The sequence below is a fragment of the Physella acuta genome, unplaced genomic scaffold (genome assembly GCF_028476545.2).
Source record: "Physella acuta isolate Inbredline_101_S28 unplaced genomic scaffold, ASM2847654v3 ptg000629l, whole genome shotgun sequence".
NCBI lineage: Eukaryota > Metazoa > Mollusca > Gastropoda > Physidae > Physella > Physella acuta.
Window position 1 is genome coordinate 373,301 of NW_026732148.1, and position 16,700 is coordinate 390,000.

General features: G+C 35.2%; 1 protein-coding gene and 1 non-coding gene across 2 annotated transcripts; one reads left to right on the forward strand and one right to left on the reverse strand.

The window, feature by feature from the left end:
* Positions 1–1,370: 1,370 nt before the first annotated feature.
* Positions 1,371–8,686, forward strand: LOC131948202 (protein RER1). Its single transcript, XM_059309742.1, has 8 exons — positions 1,371–1,510; positions 4,482–4,567; positions 4,708–4,812; positions 4,943–5,042; positions 5,596–5,680; positions 5,791–5,926; positions 6,451–6,525; positions 8,500–8,686. The coding sequence occupies exons 2-8, from the start codon at positions 4,502–4,504 to the stop codon at positions 8,521–8,523; spliced, it is 591 nt and encodes a 196-aa protein (XP_059165725.1). The 5' UTR covers positions 1,371–1,510; positions 4,482–4,501; the 3' UTR covers positions 8,524–8,686.
* A 4,308-nt stretch (positions 8,687–12,994) lies between these two features.
* Positions 12,995–13,067, reverse strand: Trnav-aac (transfer RNA valine (anticodon AAC)). Its single transcript has one exon. It is a non-coding gene; the product is annotated as a tRNA-Val (tRNA).
* Positions 13,068–16,700: the final 3,633 nt, after the last annotated feature.

Below are 16,700 nucleotides of genomic sequence, written 5' to 3' on the forward strand. Positions count from 1 at the left end.
TTTTCCCTGAAGCTTCAGGTTATGCTTATGTTGATGCTCAAATATATATGCTGTGTGTGCTACTCTCTCCAACCACTCTTTGTCGTTAAAATATATCAAAAGGTGTAGTTTCCCTTGCACTTCCAAGAATAACTTGTAGACAAGCATAACCTCGTGATCTTTATTCATATCTTTGCACAGTTCTATAAACAGACGGGAGTTTAAGGCTCCAGATTTAATATAATTTACGACTCTCTTTAGCGTTAGCAATGGAGTCAGAAGAGTCTTGCTGGCGAGGGCACCATCCGTATAAACCCCACGGCCGTTTTCCCATTTTTAATCATCCAGTTAAAAAAAAAACGTATTTATTTTCTCCGTGATATCCTCACATAATAGCAACTTTTCTTCCTCTTCTTTACTATCATTTGAATGAATATATTTCACAAGACAAGCAACTACGAACACGAATTCACGGCTGTTGAGTCATCAACTCGATAAGCAAACAATGGTGAAAGCTTGATTTAATTCAAAATGTATCCTTTAACATCCACAGACATGTCCGCTATAAGCCGCTGAATATAATTATTAGACAGAAATATCTGTTGCATCTTTACTGCAATGAAATCCCCAAAATTAATTTCACCATCTTCAACATTGAGGGCTTGATGAGATTTTCTCCGATTGTGTGCGAGGCTTTTTTAAATTGGCTTTTTTTTTAAAGGCTACTTCATTAGATGCTTGCACTAATGCTGAGGGAAAACGTCATGTTCGATCAAGTCTCTGACGTTTGCAACGAACTTCATGCCGACGAAAGAACACCCTATCTTTTTTGGTGTGTTCTGAATAACTCGTCTCAAAACTCAAAATGACGTTTTAGTTTTAAATGTTTCATAGACTCGTTGATGAGAACAACTTTGCACAGTACGCATTGTTTCTTTTCTATTCCATTTCCAGTAATGTTAGAAAAACCAAATTTCAGATATTCTTTTAAATAATTATGTTTTTTTTTCATTGCTAAGGTTTTGTCTACCAGTTGTCGACCCGCCCCCCCCCCCCCCCCTCCCCCAGTTTGGGAACCCGTGATACAGAATCTAGTAGTAACTAGGTCAATCTTTTTTGGAGATCCACAAGTTGAGCCAAACCTAGATACTAAATAATCTATGACTAATTTTCTTTTATCAAAATACAGAGTAGCAAATAAATTTATTTACTCACGAATAATTGAAATACACGCAACATTTCTAAGTACATATTTTTAAAATTAGTATTGATTTTAATTTTACTTTTTTCAAATATTGTTTTTTTAAATCTATTTTTTATTAAAATAATTGAAAATTATTTTTAATTAGGCCTACTTTGCGGAAAAATAATTTTGTACACTACGTCGGGTACGGAAGTTGTCGTAGGCGAAAAAATGGCGACTTCCGGTTCAAATGATTAGTTAGATTCCTTACCTTCCAACGTGGCTATTTCAGTTAATTAGGGTTATTTCTACATATTTCATATACCGGCGCCTATTAACTCTTTACAGGTAAACATTTGAATGTATATAATGCTTAATATTTTGCCATATAAGCATCTTAGTCCTCAGCAAATGTTCAAACAAACCTGACGTGACAGCGGAAAAAAAAATCATTTTCTCCCACGATTGAGTCGAGATCTTTGGAAATGTAGATCTAGATCTAGACTCTAGATCTAGATAAAGTAATGCCCTGAAATGTAGATCTGCTAAGTTTCCACTAGTCTTTTGATCAGACCTAATAATATAAAAAAAAACATGTCAACTAAGCCTACTCCTAATCTAGATATTTAATTTTTAAAGTTAAGTAGAATCTAGATCTAGATCTAGTAGTTAGTAGTAGGCCTAGAGGGCCTAGAGGTTTAAATTTAAACGTTTCCAGCAAAACAAAGCCACTTTTAGTCTTTTAGTAAGCTTTCCTTCAAAAAATTAAAAAAACTTCTCTAGATCTAGAATCGAGTGAAGTGCCACGCATGGTCAAAGCCATGAAGCGATCATTGTTTGTTTATAAGTGTTTATTGATTATTGCTTCGTATAATAATTGTTTGGATGTGTTATAATTTTATACGAAACTACTGGTATCTGCTGTACGCATGTCCATTTCTAAATTTAATATAGGCTATCCAATATCCAGGTCAAATTCTTTTGTTTTCTCCTTCTGCAAGACAAGTTTTTAAATTTTTAAGTTGAAGTATGACGTCAGCTGGTGATCCCAGTTCCCCCCGGATAAAAACACTAGGTCCAGGAATGAGACAAATAAATCCAACCAATCAAACGTTTTTATACAAGCATGTCTAAGCAAATGTTAGGTTATTTCTTGTTAGTTGTTAGCGATTGTTATGTCCCTTTGTTATGATTATTACATTATAGTTGCTTCCTTGAGTTATCCCTGGGTCATCCGTGATGTGTAGTTAATAAATTTAATTAGTGTTTATTAGTCCCTATTTGATTTTGCAATCTATTAATTAATTAATAATAAATTAATTCGAGTTCGAATCCGGGTTCAAGTCAGTAGACCGTCCCTGAGTCCACCCAACTCTGATGGGTACCTAACTCATGTTAGGGAAAGTAAAGGCTCGGCATAGTGCTGACCACACTATCCCTTCATATGCAGAGGTCACAGAAACAAGTGAACTCTACTTCACTTGCCCCATAGACTGTCAGGTTTGAAAGGGAAACTTTTTCTTTTTAATTAATAATACAATCAACAACACATTTAAAAGTGTAAAATATTTATTTTAGCTATTCAAATGGGTTTAAGATGTATAAAATACGATCATTACGCTAGCAGGTGCAGACGGCCGCATGAGAGATAAAAGGAGGGGAAAATATCGCAAGTAGTGAAGCTACTAAAACATGAATATCTCAAATTCTATGCGTAGGAATACAAAATGACTTACACATATTAGAGTAGAATGGCAGCAGAGTAATAGTACTACAGTACTTTCGGTTTGTTTCTGTGTGAAATGGTTACAAAATAGCGCCCAATGAGAAAGCGGGAGTTTGGAATTTTTTGCTATACTATGCGTGATCAGCTGTGGCAGTTCACTCTAGATTTTAGATCTAGATCTAGTTAATTTAGTAGATTATGTTGTCTCGCATAAACCTATCAAAGTGTGTTGATTTGATTTGGAAAAGCTGTTTTAGTATTAAGGCTATTTTAGTTCATTGGGAACTGGTGATATGGGGGTCGTCCATAAATGACATCACACTCAAAGTGGGGAGGGGGGTCTGTAATTTTGTGACGGTGTGTGATGAGGGGGAGGGGGTTCAGGTGGTATAATGTCACTTATTTGCATTATAAAAAAGCAATGTTAGAAAAGCGAGTTTTAGGCGTTGTTTCGTGTTTTAGAAACCGGTGTCCGATAATGGAATCTTCTTTAAAAAAGTGGTGTTGGTAAGTTAGTAGTATTGTAATCTTGACTAATTTTATGGCTAGAAATTAGGGTTATGCGTATGGCTAGGGTTAGCGGTTAGGGACAGGGTTAGCATCGACATTAGCCAGCCATGTCTGTATTTAGTTAACTATCAGAACCTAACTCCCCTTTTTTAAAGAAGATTTCATTATCGGACACCGGTATTAACATTCTCCCAACGGTTTTAATAAATTGTAATAGGATTTGATCAAAATACTCTATGTAGACAGATTTCTGGCAAAATTTTGGAAAAATATTGATGTTTTAAGAAAAATAATTTCATACATTAAAAAAGACATAATTATTTAAATATGTGTAATCATTTGAAAGTTTGCACTATAGGAGAAAGCTCATCAATTCTTCCATGTTGGAGGTGGTAAAATTTATTTATTGGGTATTACAGTGCAGTAAAGATTCAGTGCATATCAGTTTAATATTGCTATTCAGCAGAAATCAACCATTCTTTGCGTTTCAAGTTGATGAATCAAGATCAACAAACGTAATATGTTGTCTGAGCCATTAGCTTATCTCTGTGAAATATATTTATTGTGATGATATCAAAAAGGGATCCTATTTGCAGATGATCTAAAACAATTACAAATGTTTAGGATATTATATATAAGATAAATATGTTGGGGGTCAAAATTGATTTCTATATGTAAGATTGTATTTTCAGCACTTCTCCAATTAAAAACAAAAGAAATTTTGAGGTTAGAAATTAAAATGCAATTTCACCCAGAGCATTATCAAACTATATTTAAAATAAAGCTGTACTAGAAATAGCATTTTTAACTCAAAGGGGTCGCAGGCCACTTGGCTTTTATAAAAGATGGGGTCACCACGACACTCTGAAATATTTGGGAAACTGTGGTTGGTGCAAGAACAGGGAGTTCCACCCCTCACAAACAAGTCTAGTGTATACTGAAATAGAATGAACATTTTCTTTTAGCCTAAGTGTATAGGCTACAAAATTTTGAATTTTTTTATATAATGATATTTAAATTTAAATACCTTTGTCGTTTTTTTCCTACTCTTAATAGTATGATTTTTTTACTGTTTATCTTCAGGACGGAGTCTATATTAAGAAATGGAAGTAGACTCTGCTCCTGCCCCACCAGGCACTTTATACAAGCTGTATAAAACAGTTTCAAATGTAAGTTACAGTATACATTTGTGTTTACTTTTGTGTTTATTTTTTTTATTTTTTATTTTTTTGTATCTCTTGGCTTATACATACTGTCTGTGTTCTTTTTTGTGACCCAGTATTGAATTGTTTTCCTTTTTTTTTATCAGCGTCATCAATACTACCTTGACAAGGCAACACCCCATCTTTTACCAAGGTGGATTTTTGCTGTAGTATTAGTTATTGCATACTTCCTTAGAGTATTCTTTTTACAAGTAAGTAATTCAGTTATCATTACTTAATTAATTTAGTATTGTATTTAGCCTTTTTTCTAGCTTCTTTTTATTAATTAATTTCTTGATTTGACTGAATTCAATCACCTAAATTTTGGTTTATTTTTTTCAGGGCTGGTATATAATTACATATGCATTAGGTATCTATTTGCTGAATTTGTTTATTGCCTTTCTTACACCAAAAATTGATCCTGCTGGATTTGAAGATTCAGGTTGGTCTCTCCTATTTAGTTTTGTAACACTGCTACCAGATATCTAGACAACTAGAAAAAATCCACTATCATATAAAACAGATTATTTGTGTTTTTGTTGAAATTGATGTAACTTAAAAATCTCTTGTTCAGTCATTAAATGTATTTGAAATTAGGTATCTAACTTGTTTATACTAGTGTAATCAGTTACATTATTAAACAAAAGTACCCATATAGAAAATATGGTGTCACTGTCTTTGACTAAATTTAAGGTACTTTTACTAGTTTTCATGGTAGTTTATATTACCATCAATTAATGGTGGCACTGATCTGTAGGCTTTCACAGCTTGCTGATCTGTACTGGGTAGACTTGTTTGAATTGTCTTCACATTTTTACTAGCTTTCCTGCTTTAGCACTGTCTGGATAAAGCTCTAAATTCTTTTACTTTGGACATGAATATAAAAAAAATAGTCAAATTACTTTTACATAATTATATTACTTAGAGCTGGCTTTTTTTGTATTGACTTTTAGTTTTACAGTAAATGTTAAGAGTGTTTATATTTTTTCCTTTAGATGGAGATGATGGCCCATCACTGCCTACAAAAAATAGTGAAGAATTTAGGCCATTTATGAGGCGGCTTCCTGAATTTAAATTTTGGTGAGTTATTTGTGTATTAGTTAATAATGTTTTTAGCAGCGACAGCTATAAATTTAAGCAAGGCTTTATATATTTTTACATCCAGTACATTTGTCTTTCATCTGTTTCAGGTATTCTTTTACTAAAGCAATTGTTGTGGCCATGATTTGCACATTTTTTGATGCATTGAACATCCCAGTCTTCTGGCCAATTCTGGTCATGTATTTTATCATTCTCTTTACACTCACCATGAAGAGGCAAATCAAGGTATGTTTCCTTTGGTAGATTAGGTGAAGAAAAGTCATTGTGGGTTGGGGACTTTATTCATATGACTGCAGTTAATGGGGATGTGTGGGTTTGCAATAGTTAAATACTATTTTGACTTTGGTCTTCATTAAAACTATGCTTTAAACTGAAAGCAAATGAGAGAAACACGTTTTTGTGTCTTTGATCTCAATTTTTTGTTTCACGTCAAAAACAAAATTACATTGACATTCATCAAAAATCTATTGTAACTTATAATAAATTATAAGCCAAACAAAAATATATGTACAATGACATTTATGGTTAAATTGAGGTTTATATTTAACTGTTACCACACAGGCATGCATTCATTATGTAATGTATTGAAATATTTTTAAAGATATTTTTATCCACAAATATAACATCATCCTGTTTTATAATTGCATTGGACTAATTTTGTTTTCATTTTCTCGGTATCCATCCCCTAAGGATGTAAATAGTTTAAAATTTCTAAACCTTGTGAGATTAATAAGCATTTTGTTTTTCAGCACATGATCAGGTACAGATATCTACCATTCTCTTATGGCAAGGCTCGGTACAAGGGTAAAGAGGACACAGGAAAGGTTGTTGCATCATAATTTTGTCATTGGATTAGGTCCTCTAGCTTCTACACAACACTACTGTGTTATATTTTTATCATTGATAAAGTGTAATAATCTTCTACACAACACTACTGTGTTATATTTTTATCATTGATAAAGTGTAATAATCTTCTACACAGCGCTGCTGTGTTATAATTTTGTCATTGGATTAGGTCTACTTGCTTCTACACAGGTCAATGTGTTATGATTTCATCATTGGATTAAGTCTACTAGCTTGTACACAGCACCAGTCAGTTATCATCTATAGATGGTCATTTTTTTGTATCCCTTAATCACTGTCTATTTTTTTTTGTTACCAAAATTGCTTAGTAAAAGCTAATATTTTGTTCTAAAATCTTTTTTTTTTTTTGTTTAATCATTTTGGTATACTTTATCTAATCTCTTGTGTTATATTCTTTGAATTATGAGTACAGACCTGTCTTTGTGTACATTTATTTTATTTGAAGTAATTAAAACATTTCTTGTACAGTGAACTTGCTACTAATATAATATGATTTGATTATCTTCTTATTTAAATGAACGCATGTTTGGTGAGTCAGTTGGGTTGATTGTGTGATAGCTGATGCCCAGATTTTTATAAACATAAAGAAAAATTTCCTCCGCCTCCTAATTTGTGTAACCTTTATCCCAATATTTAAGATGTTGACTTAATATCAGGCAGTCTATATTTTTTTGCCAGTGTTAATTAAACCTTGAAGTAGGTAGTGTTGTATTGGGAATCTGTAGCACGGTGAAGGTTGCATGTTGTTTCTTAAATAGCAATATTATGGGTGTTTCACTAAGGGGTGACTTTTTCGTAGTTTTGTCAGAATTGATTTTATTTTAATTGGACTTAAAACTATAACAAGATTTTTCCACTATTATTTATCTAGTTAGCGTTTTTTTTTTAAATGATACCAATCAATTTTATTTTAAAGTATTTTACTCTCTATAAAAAATATAATGAAATACTGCCATTGAATGGTCTGTTAGTGTAAATACAGCTGATTTTATTCAGGTACTACACAAGTTTACTGTACTATAATGAAATGTATCCGTTATGCGTTATTACATCAGTGTAAAAAAAGGTGTAAATCAGTCTAAATAAAGCAAACAACAGTTGTTTCATTGTTTATAATCTAGAGCAAGTGTTTTGTGAAAGTAAATGCTACACAGTTTAGTGTGTTATTTATTGTAAATCAGGCTGTCAGTCTGGTAACATTACATGTGTATCAGTTGCTTGCCAAGTAAAATGTGCTGGTGTACCTTGTAACTGTTGCTTGTGTACGAGGTATAATTTGCTGGTGTACAAAGTTAAAAATACTTGTGTACCAAGTAACTGCTGCTTGTGTTCCCAGTAACTGTTGCTTGTGTACCCAGTAACTGTTGCTTGTGTACCCAGTAACTGTTGCTTGTGTACCAAGTAGCATTTACTTGTGTACCAAGTAACAGTTGCTTGTGTACCAAGTTAAATTTGCTTGTGTACCCAGTAACAGTTGCTTGTGTACCAAGTAGCATTTGCCTGTGTACCAAGTAGCATTTGCTTGTGTACCCAGTCACAGTTGCTTGTGTACCAAGTTAAATTTGCTTGTGTACCAAGTAACAGTTGCTTGTGTACAAAGTAGCATTTACTTGTGTACCAAGTAACAGTTGCTTGTGTACCAAGTTAAATTTGCTTGTGTACCCAGTAACAGTTGCTTGTGTACCAAGTAGCATTTGCCTGTGTACCAATTAGCATTTGCTTGTGTACCCAGTCACAGTTGCTTGTGTACCAAGTTAAATTTGCTTGTGTACCAAGTAACAGTTGCTTGTGTACAAAGTAGCATTTACTTGTGTACCAAGTTAAATTTGCTTGTGTACCAAGTAACAGTTGCTTGTGTGCCCAGTTGATTGTTTAATAGAAACAATACCACCTTGGGGTGAGTTTTGATGTAGGTGTATTCTTCTTTTCCAAAGGTCACCACAGTGTGTGACATCTAGTGATTAATGCCCAGCTGGTTGCATCTGTTAAAAACACCATCACACTATTTTTCTGGCAACTCAAAATGTTTACAATGGACCTAAAAATAAAAAGAACTTGTCTAAATAAGCTAAATATATTTTGAAAACAATTTGCAAATAAAGATTTTTTTCTTATAATTTCTGTTTGTTTGATGTTGTTTGTTATTTCTGTGTGTTTTTAAGTTCAACATTTTTAGTCTCCAATATGGGCCACCACTAGGTCAATTGGCTCGAAGTAGGTAGTCCAAACTGAAATTAACTATTGATTGCAGACTTCTGGAGTGAGTATGTCATGAAAGAACTTTTAATTGTAAGGTCTATGCCACAAATTTTATAAAAATATCTCAATAAATAAAAAAGTTATGCGATTTTTAAAAAAGCAAAATTTGGTAAAAAACTGATTTTCAAAAAGTGCCATTTTTGAGAACCCATATTTTTTAAACTAAATAACATAGAAGTGTGGAAATTGGTAAAGTTGCTGCAAAGTTTGTAATATATATGCCCAATTTTTTTCAGTCATCTAAAATGAGTCTTTCTAAGGTAAAAAAATAATTGAAAATGACAAAAATGCGTTTTGGTCACTTTTATTTTCATAAAAAAAAAAAAAATTCATTTTTTTTTTTTGCTTTGGAATAACTCTAAAATTATTGTGTTGGTAACATCGACGTGGAAAAATGTGTTAATTATTTTTAAAAATCACATGAGTTAAAATATTATTTTAAAAAATACCACAGTTATCTAGTGCAGGAGAAACAGAATCAAAATTTAGTAGAGTAAATGTAATGTAATAAAGACGTGATGCCTACAAGTGATGCAGCAGTTGATGCCACATGCTTTGGTTTCTTTTCAAACCTGATAACTGCTTTGGGGGAACAGTTTTCGGGGAACATCTTTGTACGTCTTGTGTCCCTCAACCTTGATCTTGTGGAGCATCAAGAGTAAGTAATATGTTTTGGGAATTGGAGGGGGGAGTGGGGTCTTGGCCTTCTTCCCTTCCCTTGTAAGGAAAGTTCTGGATAGGCCACCGTAAATGTCTCCAGCTATGGAACGAACAATTGATTTAGTGATTAATAAAATATAATTAAATTTACTACTAGCCTATTGTGTAGGCCTACTATTTGTCCTATGACTATAACTGGAAACATATGAAAAAGCCTGAAAACACCTTTTTGTTAAAAGTAATTTATATTTTTTATATATATTTTTAAGAGTAATTCTACTGAATGAAATTTGAAATAATCGTTGCTTGTCCCACAATGGTTGAGATATCCAATGATGAAGATGCCATACTGTGGTTCTCAACATCCTATAGGACAACTTAACTGTCCTTCATTGTTACTATTATATGCATATAAAATAAATAAATAATGAGAAATACTACTAGTACTACTTACACTTACAACTAATATAACATTTAAAACTAAGTCACAACATGTACAATCTTAATAAATTGCACAACCATCTAAAAATTGATCTGGTACATTTTATTAAGGAGACTGGCGCAGACCATTTCACATTATTCAGCAGGGGAATCAGAATCAGAGTGCACAACAGAAAATAAAAATAAATTAATCACATTAGTCCTTCAAATTTAGTGTCTTTTGTTTTAAATACATTGATAAAAATGTATAGTTATTATAATTATAAATTTATTTTGTGTTTCATTAGTATTTTATAAGTATTTAACCTTCGTTTCCTGTAAATAATTGAGTTCGTCCACATAGTAACCAGGATAGTCTGGTGGCCATTTTGAATTTGTCGATTCATAATTTTGACGTGATAGTCCAGATAAACTGTAGTAATACGACCCTATCATTGATCCCAGTCAATAGATTTTAAAGAATTAGTAAACACTAGCATCTAATAGTTAAGTGCATCCATATTTCAAGTCCCTAGAATGTCCTGAATTAAATAGCCTGTGTACAAGCGTAGTTCACACGCTAAAACCGTGGACTTGTAGCGTTCAAATTTACATTAATAACGCGTACTAATTAAACCAAACTGACATTCAAACTTAAAATTCATTTATTAAAATGGAAATGAAACTTTAAAAATGATACTTACAACTTGTTTGAAGGCTCTAGCAAGGGTAAAATCCGTTTAGCATCATCGGTCGTCAACCTTTAAAACCGTTCGGCGAGCAACTTACTCGGGGCTGAAAGTCGACTCGAGGGTTATATGTTTATTGGGGGTACGGCTTCGCGACCGTAAATCAGAAATACTTGAATTTACAACACAAAGTAGTTATAAAACTGAACTTTACATCGGTGTAAAAATTGAAACAGAATTAGTTTGTTTCCGTGTATATATCGTCATTTAAAGTTTAAAATCTGTATTTTTTAAATGAAATAAACAAGTTATTTTTTCAGTTTATACATCAAACGATAGCCTAGAATTCGATCTTTAAAATGACATTAAGATTATGCTTCTACGATGCTTCGTCGCGAAGCCGCGACCAAATAAAACAGTGTGGGGTCGATCGGTACACGCAAAACGGTGAAATTTGTTGACGTAACTGATACTTTTCAAACAAATATAAAACACATTCAAACATGTGTTACAGATATAAAAATACCAGATTACGACAGATAAAGACTTAAACTTTATTGACATATAATTTTTATTCTTATAGGACAACTAGAAGTAGTGAAATTTTTTTTTTGAAAACCGCAAAAACTGACCCTAAAACGCACTTTTTCGCCAGTTTGGACTACCTACTCGAAGTTAAGCCAAAAAAAATCTGGGGAAAATAAAAATAATCGATTTGAGGACATACTAGAATATTAGGACTGCCAACATAATGAGTCACACTTTTTAAAACTCATTACACTCATATCTTGGAACAGAGGAAGGACAATGAGTTGCACCACTGATGCATAATCAACGTTGTGATCGAATGTTACCACCACTTTTGGTCTCGCGACCCACTATATATGTATCCCATCTTTTACGTCTACATACGATTTCTGCATGAAACCCAGGACCTTCCGCGTGTTAGGCGGATGTGATAACCACTACACTACGGAAACACGTAATTGTTAGAATTAGTATAAGTTAATAAAAGCAGTTGTAAATAGTTTGTAGTAAATAAACTTATTTTCAACTAGATCTAGTTCAAATTTTGTTAAAATTGAAATTATAGTCCAGGAACATTAAAACAACTGGCTGTGTTCGTATTCGTTGGTGTTTATCTGGGTAAATTAAGCAATGTAAACCACATTCACAAAGCTGAAAGGCTAACTTCATGTATGTTTGTAAGATTACCTGGGGTGTCGAATTAGTCCAATTTTTGTGTTAAATAATTTGCACACGAACCGTGAAGTCTCACTGAACTCACTCCATCCTTAGGGACAAATGGCTCACGTGACGGGGTCGGATGGTAGAATTTACGACTGCTCACCCGCAAGTCTGGGGCATGTAGTTCGTCCCTCAGTCCACCCAACTCTGATGGGTAGGTCTATCATGCTCACGTTAAGGAAATCAACGCGGCTGTCATAGTGCTGACCATACTTAGTACGGAAGGGTAATTTAAACAGGTGAACTCTACTACATCTGCCACATGTGACTCGGACACGTCTCGGAAAAAGCTGATGATGTGTTCATGAGTACCAGAATCCCCCCCCCCCCCCCCAGGATCAACTGTATTTATCTTTTTAAGAATTATTTTTTGTGTGTTTCTTTAAGGTACCTCACCGGGAAGGCAATGCCCCCCCCCCCCCCCGTGTAAATCCACAGCCCAGTGGCGTAGCGAGGTCGGGTGTCACTTAATGGTGTCACCCCCAGAGGCGTTGCGACCCTTCCCGGCACCCGGAGACAAACTTTCAATTTTCGATTTGCACCCCCCCCCCACCTCAAACTTTCGATTTGCACCCCCTCCCCCTCCAACCTTGTCAGGATTTGTCAAATTCGCTCTTAAAAGTCTTCTTAACACTCGAATTAATCACTTAATTAAGTGGAATTATCATTTTTCTCTTTATATTTTGCCATTTTTTGCCGCTGACGAAAAAAATAAAAGTAAAAGTTAATTCGAAAATTATTAACTACTTTACTACAGTGTTTCTTTCAGACATTTTTCTCCGGGTTACTCTTGAAATGTTCGGGGGGTAGCGGCCTAAAATTCCCGGAAGGGGGGGGGGGGGTGGCGGACATTGGTGGTTGTCCGTCCAGCTTTGATGTGTAGCCTACATGAATCGGGTCAATAAATTTTTTTAAAGCCTGCTGGGCATCAGAGAAACAGATGGACTCAACAAGTAGAGCACCATTTTCTTTCTTCCATACTACACTCCTAATTAACAAAATGTTGGATTTTGAACATATCATTAACAGAGTGTCATACCAGAAAAAAAAGAAGTCAGCAAAAAAGCGTACAACAATTATAATTGAAACCACTAATGATCAGATAAGTAGTTTATCTATATTATTATGCTTCAATAATACTGATAAAAAAAATTGTTTCCGCTGGGGCTTGAACCCAGGACCTTCCGCGTGTTAGGCGGATGTGATGACCACTACACTACGGAAACGGTTACACCATAGGCTATAAAAATTTAATATTTTAGTAAATAAAGTTCAGTGGTGGTTAAGAGCCGGGGTATGCTCCATAAAACAATTTTTAATTATTTGTTGTAAATTGTAATTCGTTTTTCAACTAGTTCCTATTAATTTTTCATTTCACGAAGACTTGCATAAAAAATATTTTATATATTGAACTACCTTTTCTTGACAGAGGTAACAGCAACCTGTTTGTAATTCAATACAAATATTCCAACTTTTGGTAGTTCATTTATCAATGGGGGGGGGGGGTGTTCGGTATTTGTATACGCTTTAACAATATGAGGCTATACGGCGGCTATACGTATGACTATAGGTAGGTTACGACGTGGTGTGACTGACATTGTGATGACGTAACAGAACTAGAATGCCATCGTCTCGTGTTAAGCTACTACCCCAATGGATCAATGGTATGCCCTGTGGTACCTGGACTAGGCAGTTGCCGGAGACCTACGACTACAGACCTGAATAGACCACGCTCTCAAGTCAGTCAAAACACTCAGCTTTAAGCCTTAATGTGCACCGCTTCTGTTCGTTTCACATTCGCCGTTTTTTTAGCAAATAAACTCACTCTCACCTATCTCTGTGTCTATGCTTATAGACTTTTATTGGGTAAATATTAATTGAACTTCATGATTAATTTTTTTTTCAACAGCCGAGAAAACAAGACAAACTAAGGGGAGTTAATATCTCCGTTTTTCTAATGCATAATTTAATGCTGGGTTGTTTCCCTTTGCTATATAAATCTAAACGTGATTTTTTACCGAGCCAATCTTGATTTGTTTTCAATTTCGTGGCATAATATATCAACTTGGAGACAATAGACCTCACCATTCGTAACAGACTAGCTGGTCTAAAGTATATAAAGAAGTAAGTTTGATTTGTGAATGGTTTCTCGCGTTATGTTTATTTTTGTAATTTTTGGTTTTTATAATATTAATTTTGAAAAGATTGATTTTTATGGCTATACAATTGTTTAGTACGTCTTTTTTAATTTATAATTCAGAGAATCAATTGCTTTTTAATTTACATAGTACAAAACTATTTAAATGAGCTTAATGGGCACCCCTATTTTAAATAAGGGCGGTAAGTCATGGAAGTAGTGTGAACGTTTGCCTACCTTTCTTGTAGATTTAAAAAAAATTTTCTACGCAACAGTGTGTGATAGTAAATGTAGAACAACCTCTGCTATAGTTGACCTGTTTTTTTTTTTTTACAAAACCACTTTTAAGATGCATGAAAACATAATTTATGAACAAAAATTTTTTTTGTCGGAACTGGGCCCCTAAACGTCCTGGAACCCCCCCCCCCCCCACATTGTAGTTCCGCCCCTGCCTGCACTCAGTTATAATTAGTAGCTTAAGTTATTGTTTCCTTGACCCTGAGTGTAGAAGTTGTCTTAGGTTCAGTTACAGCTAAAATAAAAATATTTAAAAAAAAAAACCTTTACACTTTAAAACATTTCGCAAACTGGCTGACCAAGTTCCGAAATCAAGGAAAGATCACATTTTGGCCGGTCAATCTGAGCTGATATTATTATTAGCGACCCCCACATCCCTCACGACAAAATCCGGAAAACGCCACTAATATCTAGATAACTGTTGAAAAAAAAAACACGCGTGCAACAATCACTGCATTATTTTCCTAACAGTTTTCTTTTTTTTCCCCTGCTACAATAATATGTAATTTTACAAGATCTCCAAAAATTAATCAAAATTATCAAAATTATTGGTATAGTAAAAATTATGCTTGCTTTGTATCAATATAAAGTCTAGTAGAAATCGTTTTTTCTAATTATTTGTATTGGTTCTAATGTACCAAATTTGGCTCTTTTAGCAAAACTTCCCCCTTCCTCCATATCTCTCACCCCCCCCCCCCCCCCCCGGTCCAGCTCCCCGTCCCACTCACTCTGTCCCCAGTGTCCCATCCCTGTCACACGTCCTGCATTTCCATCCCTGCCACCCCCCCCCCCCTGGTCTACCCTTGACCATCCCCCCCCCCCCCCCATTGTCCCCTCATTTCCTCGATCGTGGTTGTTGGTTAAATGTCATTTGACACCGCTCACACTAAGGTCCAGTGTTCAAATCTGTGCGAGAAACCAGCTAAAGACACCCTCGGTCACCCTGGAATAAAACAACCCACATTACACTGACGTCAATAACTTGACACTTGATTAACCTTATCGTGTTAAGTCACACACAAAAAAAGCGAAACAGACACAATTTACGTCATACACATTTTTAAAGATTAAAACAAAAAAAATTGTATTTCATACTTCAAGATAAAGCCTAACATCCCAATTTGAGTTGGAGAAGTAATTAGTGTTGTCCTGAACGTCCGCAGGTTGGCGCTAATCTATAATCTAGGGGCCTGCCAACAGCATGACAGCCATGACACCTCGGCTCTTACATCACGCGGTTATCTCCCTTAACGACACTTGTTTGATAGCTTGAACATTGACACCGTACTCGCCGCCATTTTGTTGCGCAGATGTGATGATCACCGGGTTTTCACTGCCGTCCAACGAAATCTATTTTTAAACTAGGCGCTCAATCTATATATATAATTCTCCTCTTCGAGCCGTTAGAAAACAAGCTGCAAACGCTCTCCCTACCTCCCCACCCCTACATGGTTTTAGTGAGCTGTGTTCACTCTAAATGTTTACAAGCAGAGCCAACGATTTTAAACGTAGGGGGGGGGGGGGGGGGGGAGGGGGGGAAGGAAAGGGGGGGGGGGGGGTTATGGTCCTTAACGAGCTACTTATAGTGTTTTAAAGAAATATTTTCAGTGTCAGCGTTGGCAGGGGCGTAGCGAGGGGGGGGCGGGGGGGGTGCGGACCGCACCGGGTGACACCATTTAGGGGGGTGACACCAAGGCAAAAAATAGCAAAATATATAGAGAAAAACTCGAGGGGGGGGGTGCAAATCGAAAGTTTGAGGGGGGGGGGTGCAAATCGAAAATTTGAAAGTTTGTCCCTGGGAAGGGTCTCTATGCCTCTGGGGGGGTGACACCATTAAGTGCCGCACCGGGTGACACCCGACCTCGCTACGCCACTGAGCGTTGGTACTGTCGAATTCACAAATTATGAATTACTGAAAAGTAGAAAAAACAACAACTAAATAGCGGCGTATGTTATGCCGCGGGTCGGCTCGTGTTTTTAAATTAAGCAAAAATTAACTTCATAAATAAATTATATTTCGTAAAATTTTCCTTTTGATTTTAAAATATATCTTTTGATGTGGACAAAGTGTACAATCAAACACTAACACCAAGTTTACATGCGAACTTTAAATACAATGGTGTGTCGAGCCTTAAGGCGTTTTAAAGCAATGAACCAATGGAACAAAAGATGAAGTAGCGTTCTTATTTAAAGCGATGAAATTTAGTTTGAGAGTGATACAACTAATTACAATACGATACGTTTTTTCTTCTTTGTAATGTTGGAATGAATTTCCTCCAACACAATTAACTATTAAATATTAATGTGTCAAGTTGTCTAGTGTTAAGCTACTACCTTAACGGCTCAATGGTGTGCCCTCTGTTACCTGGACTAGACAGTTGCCGGAGACCTACGGCTAGAGACCTGAACAGCCCACGATCTCAAG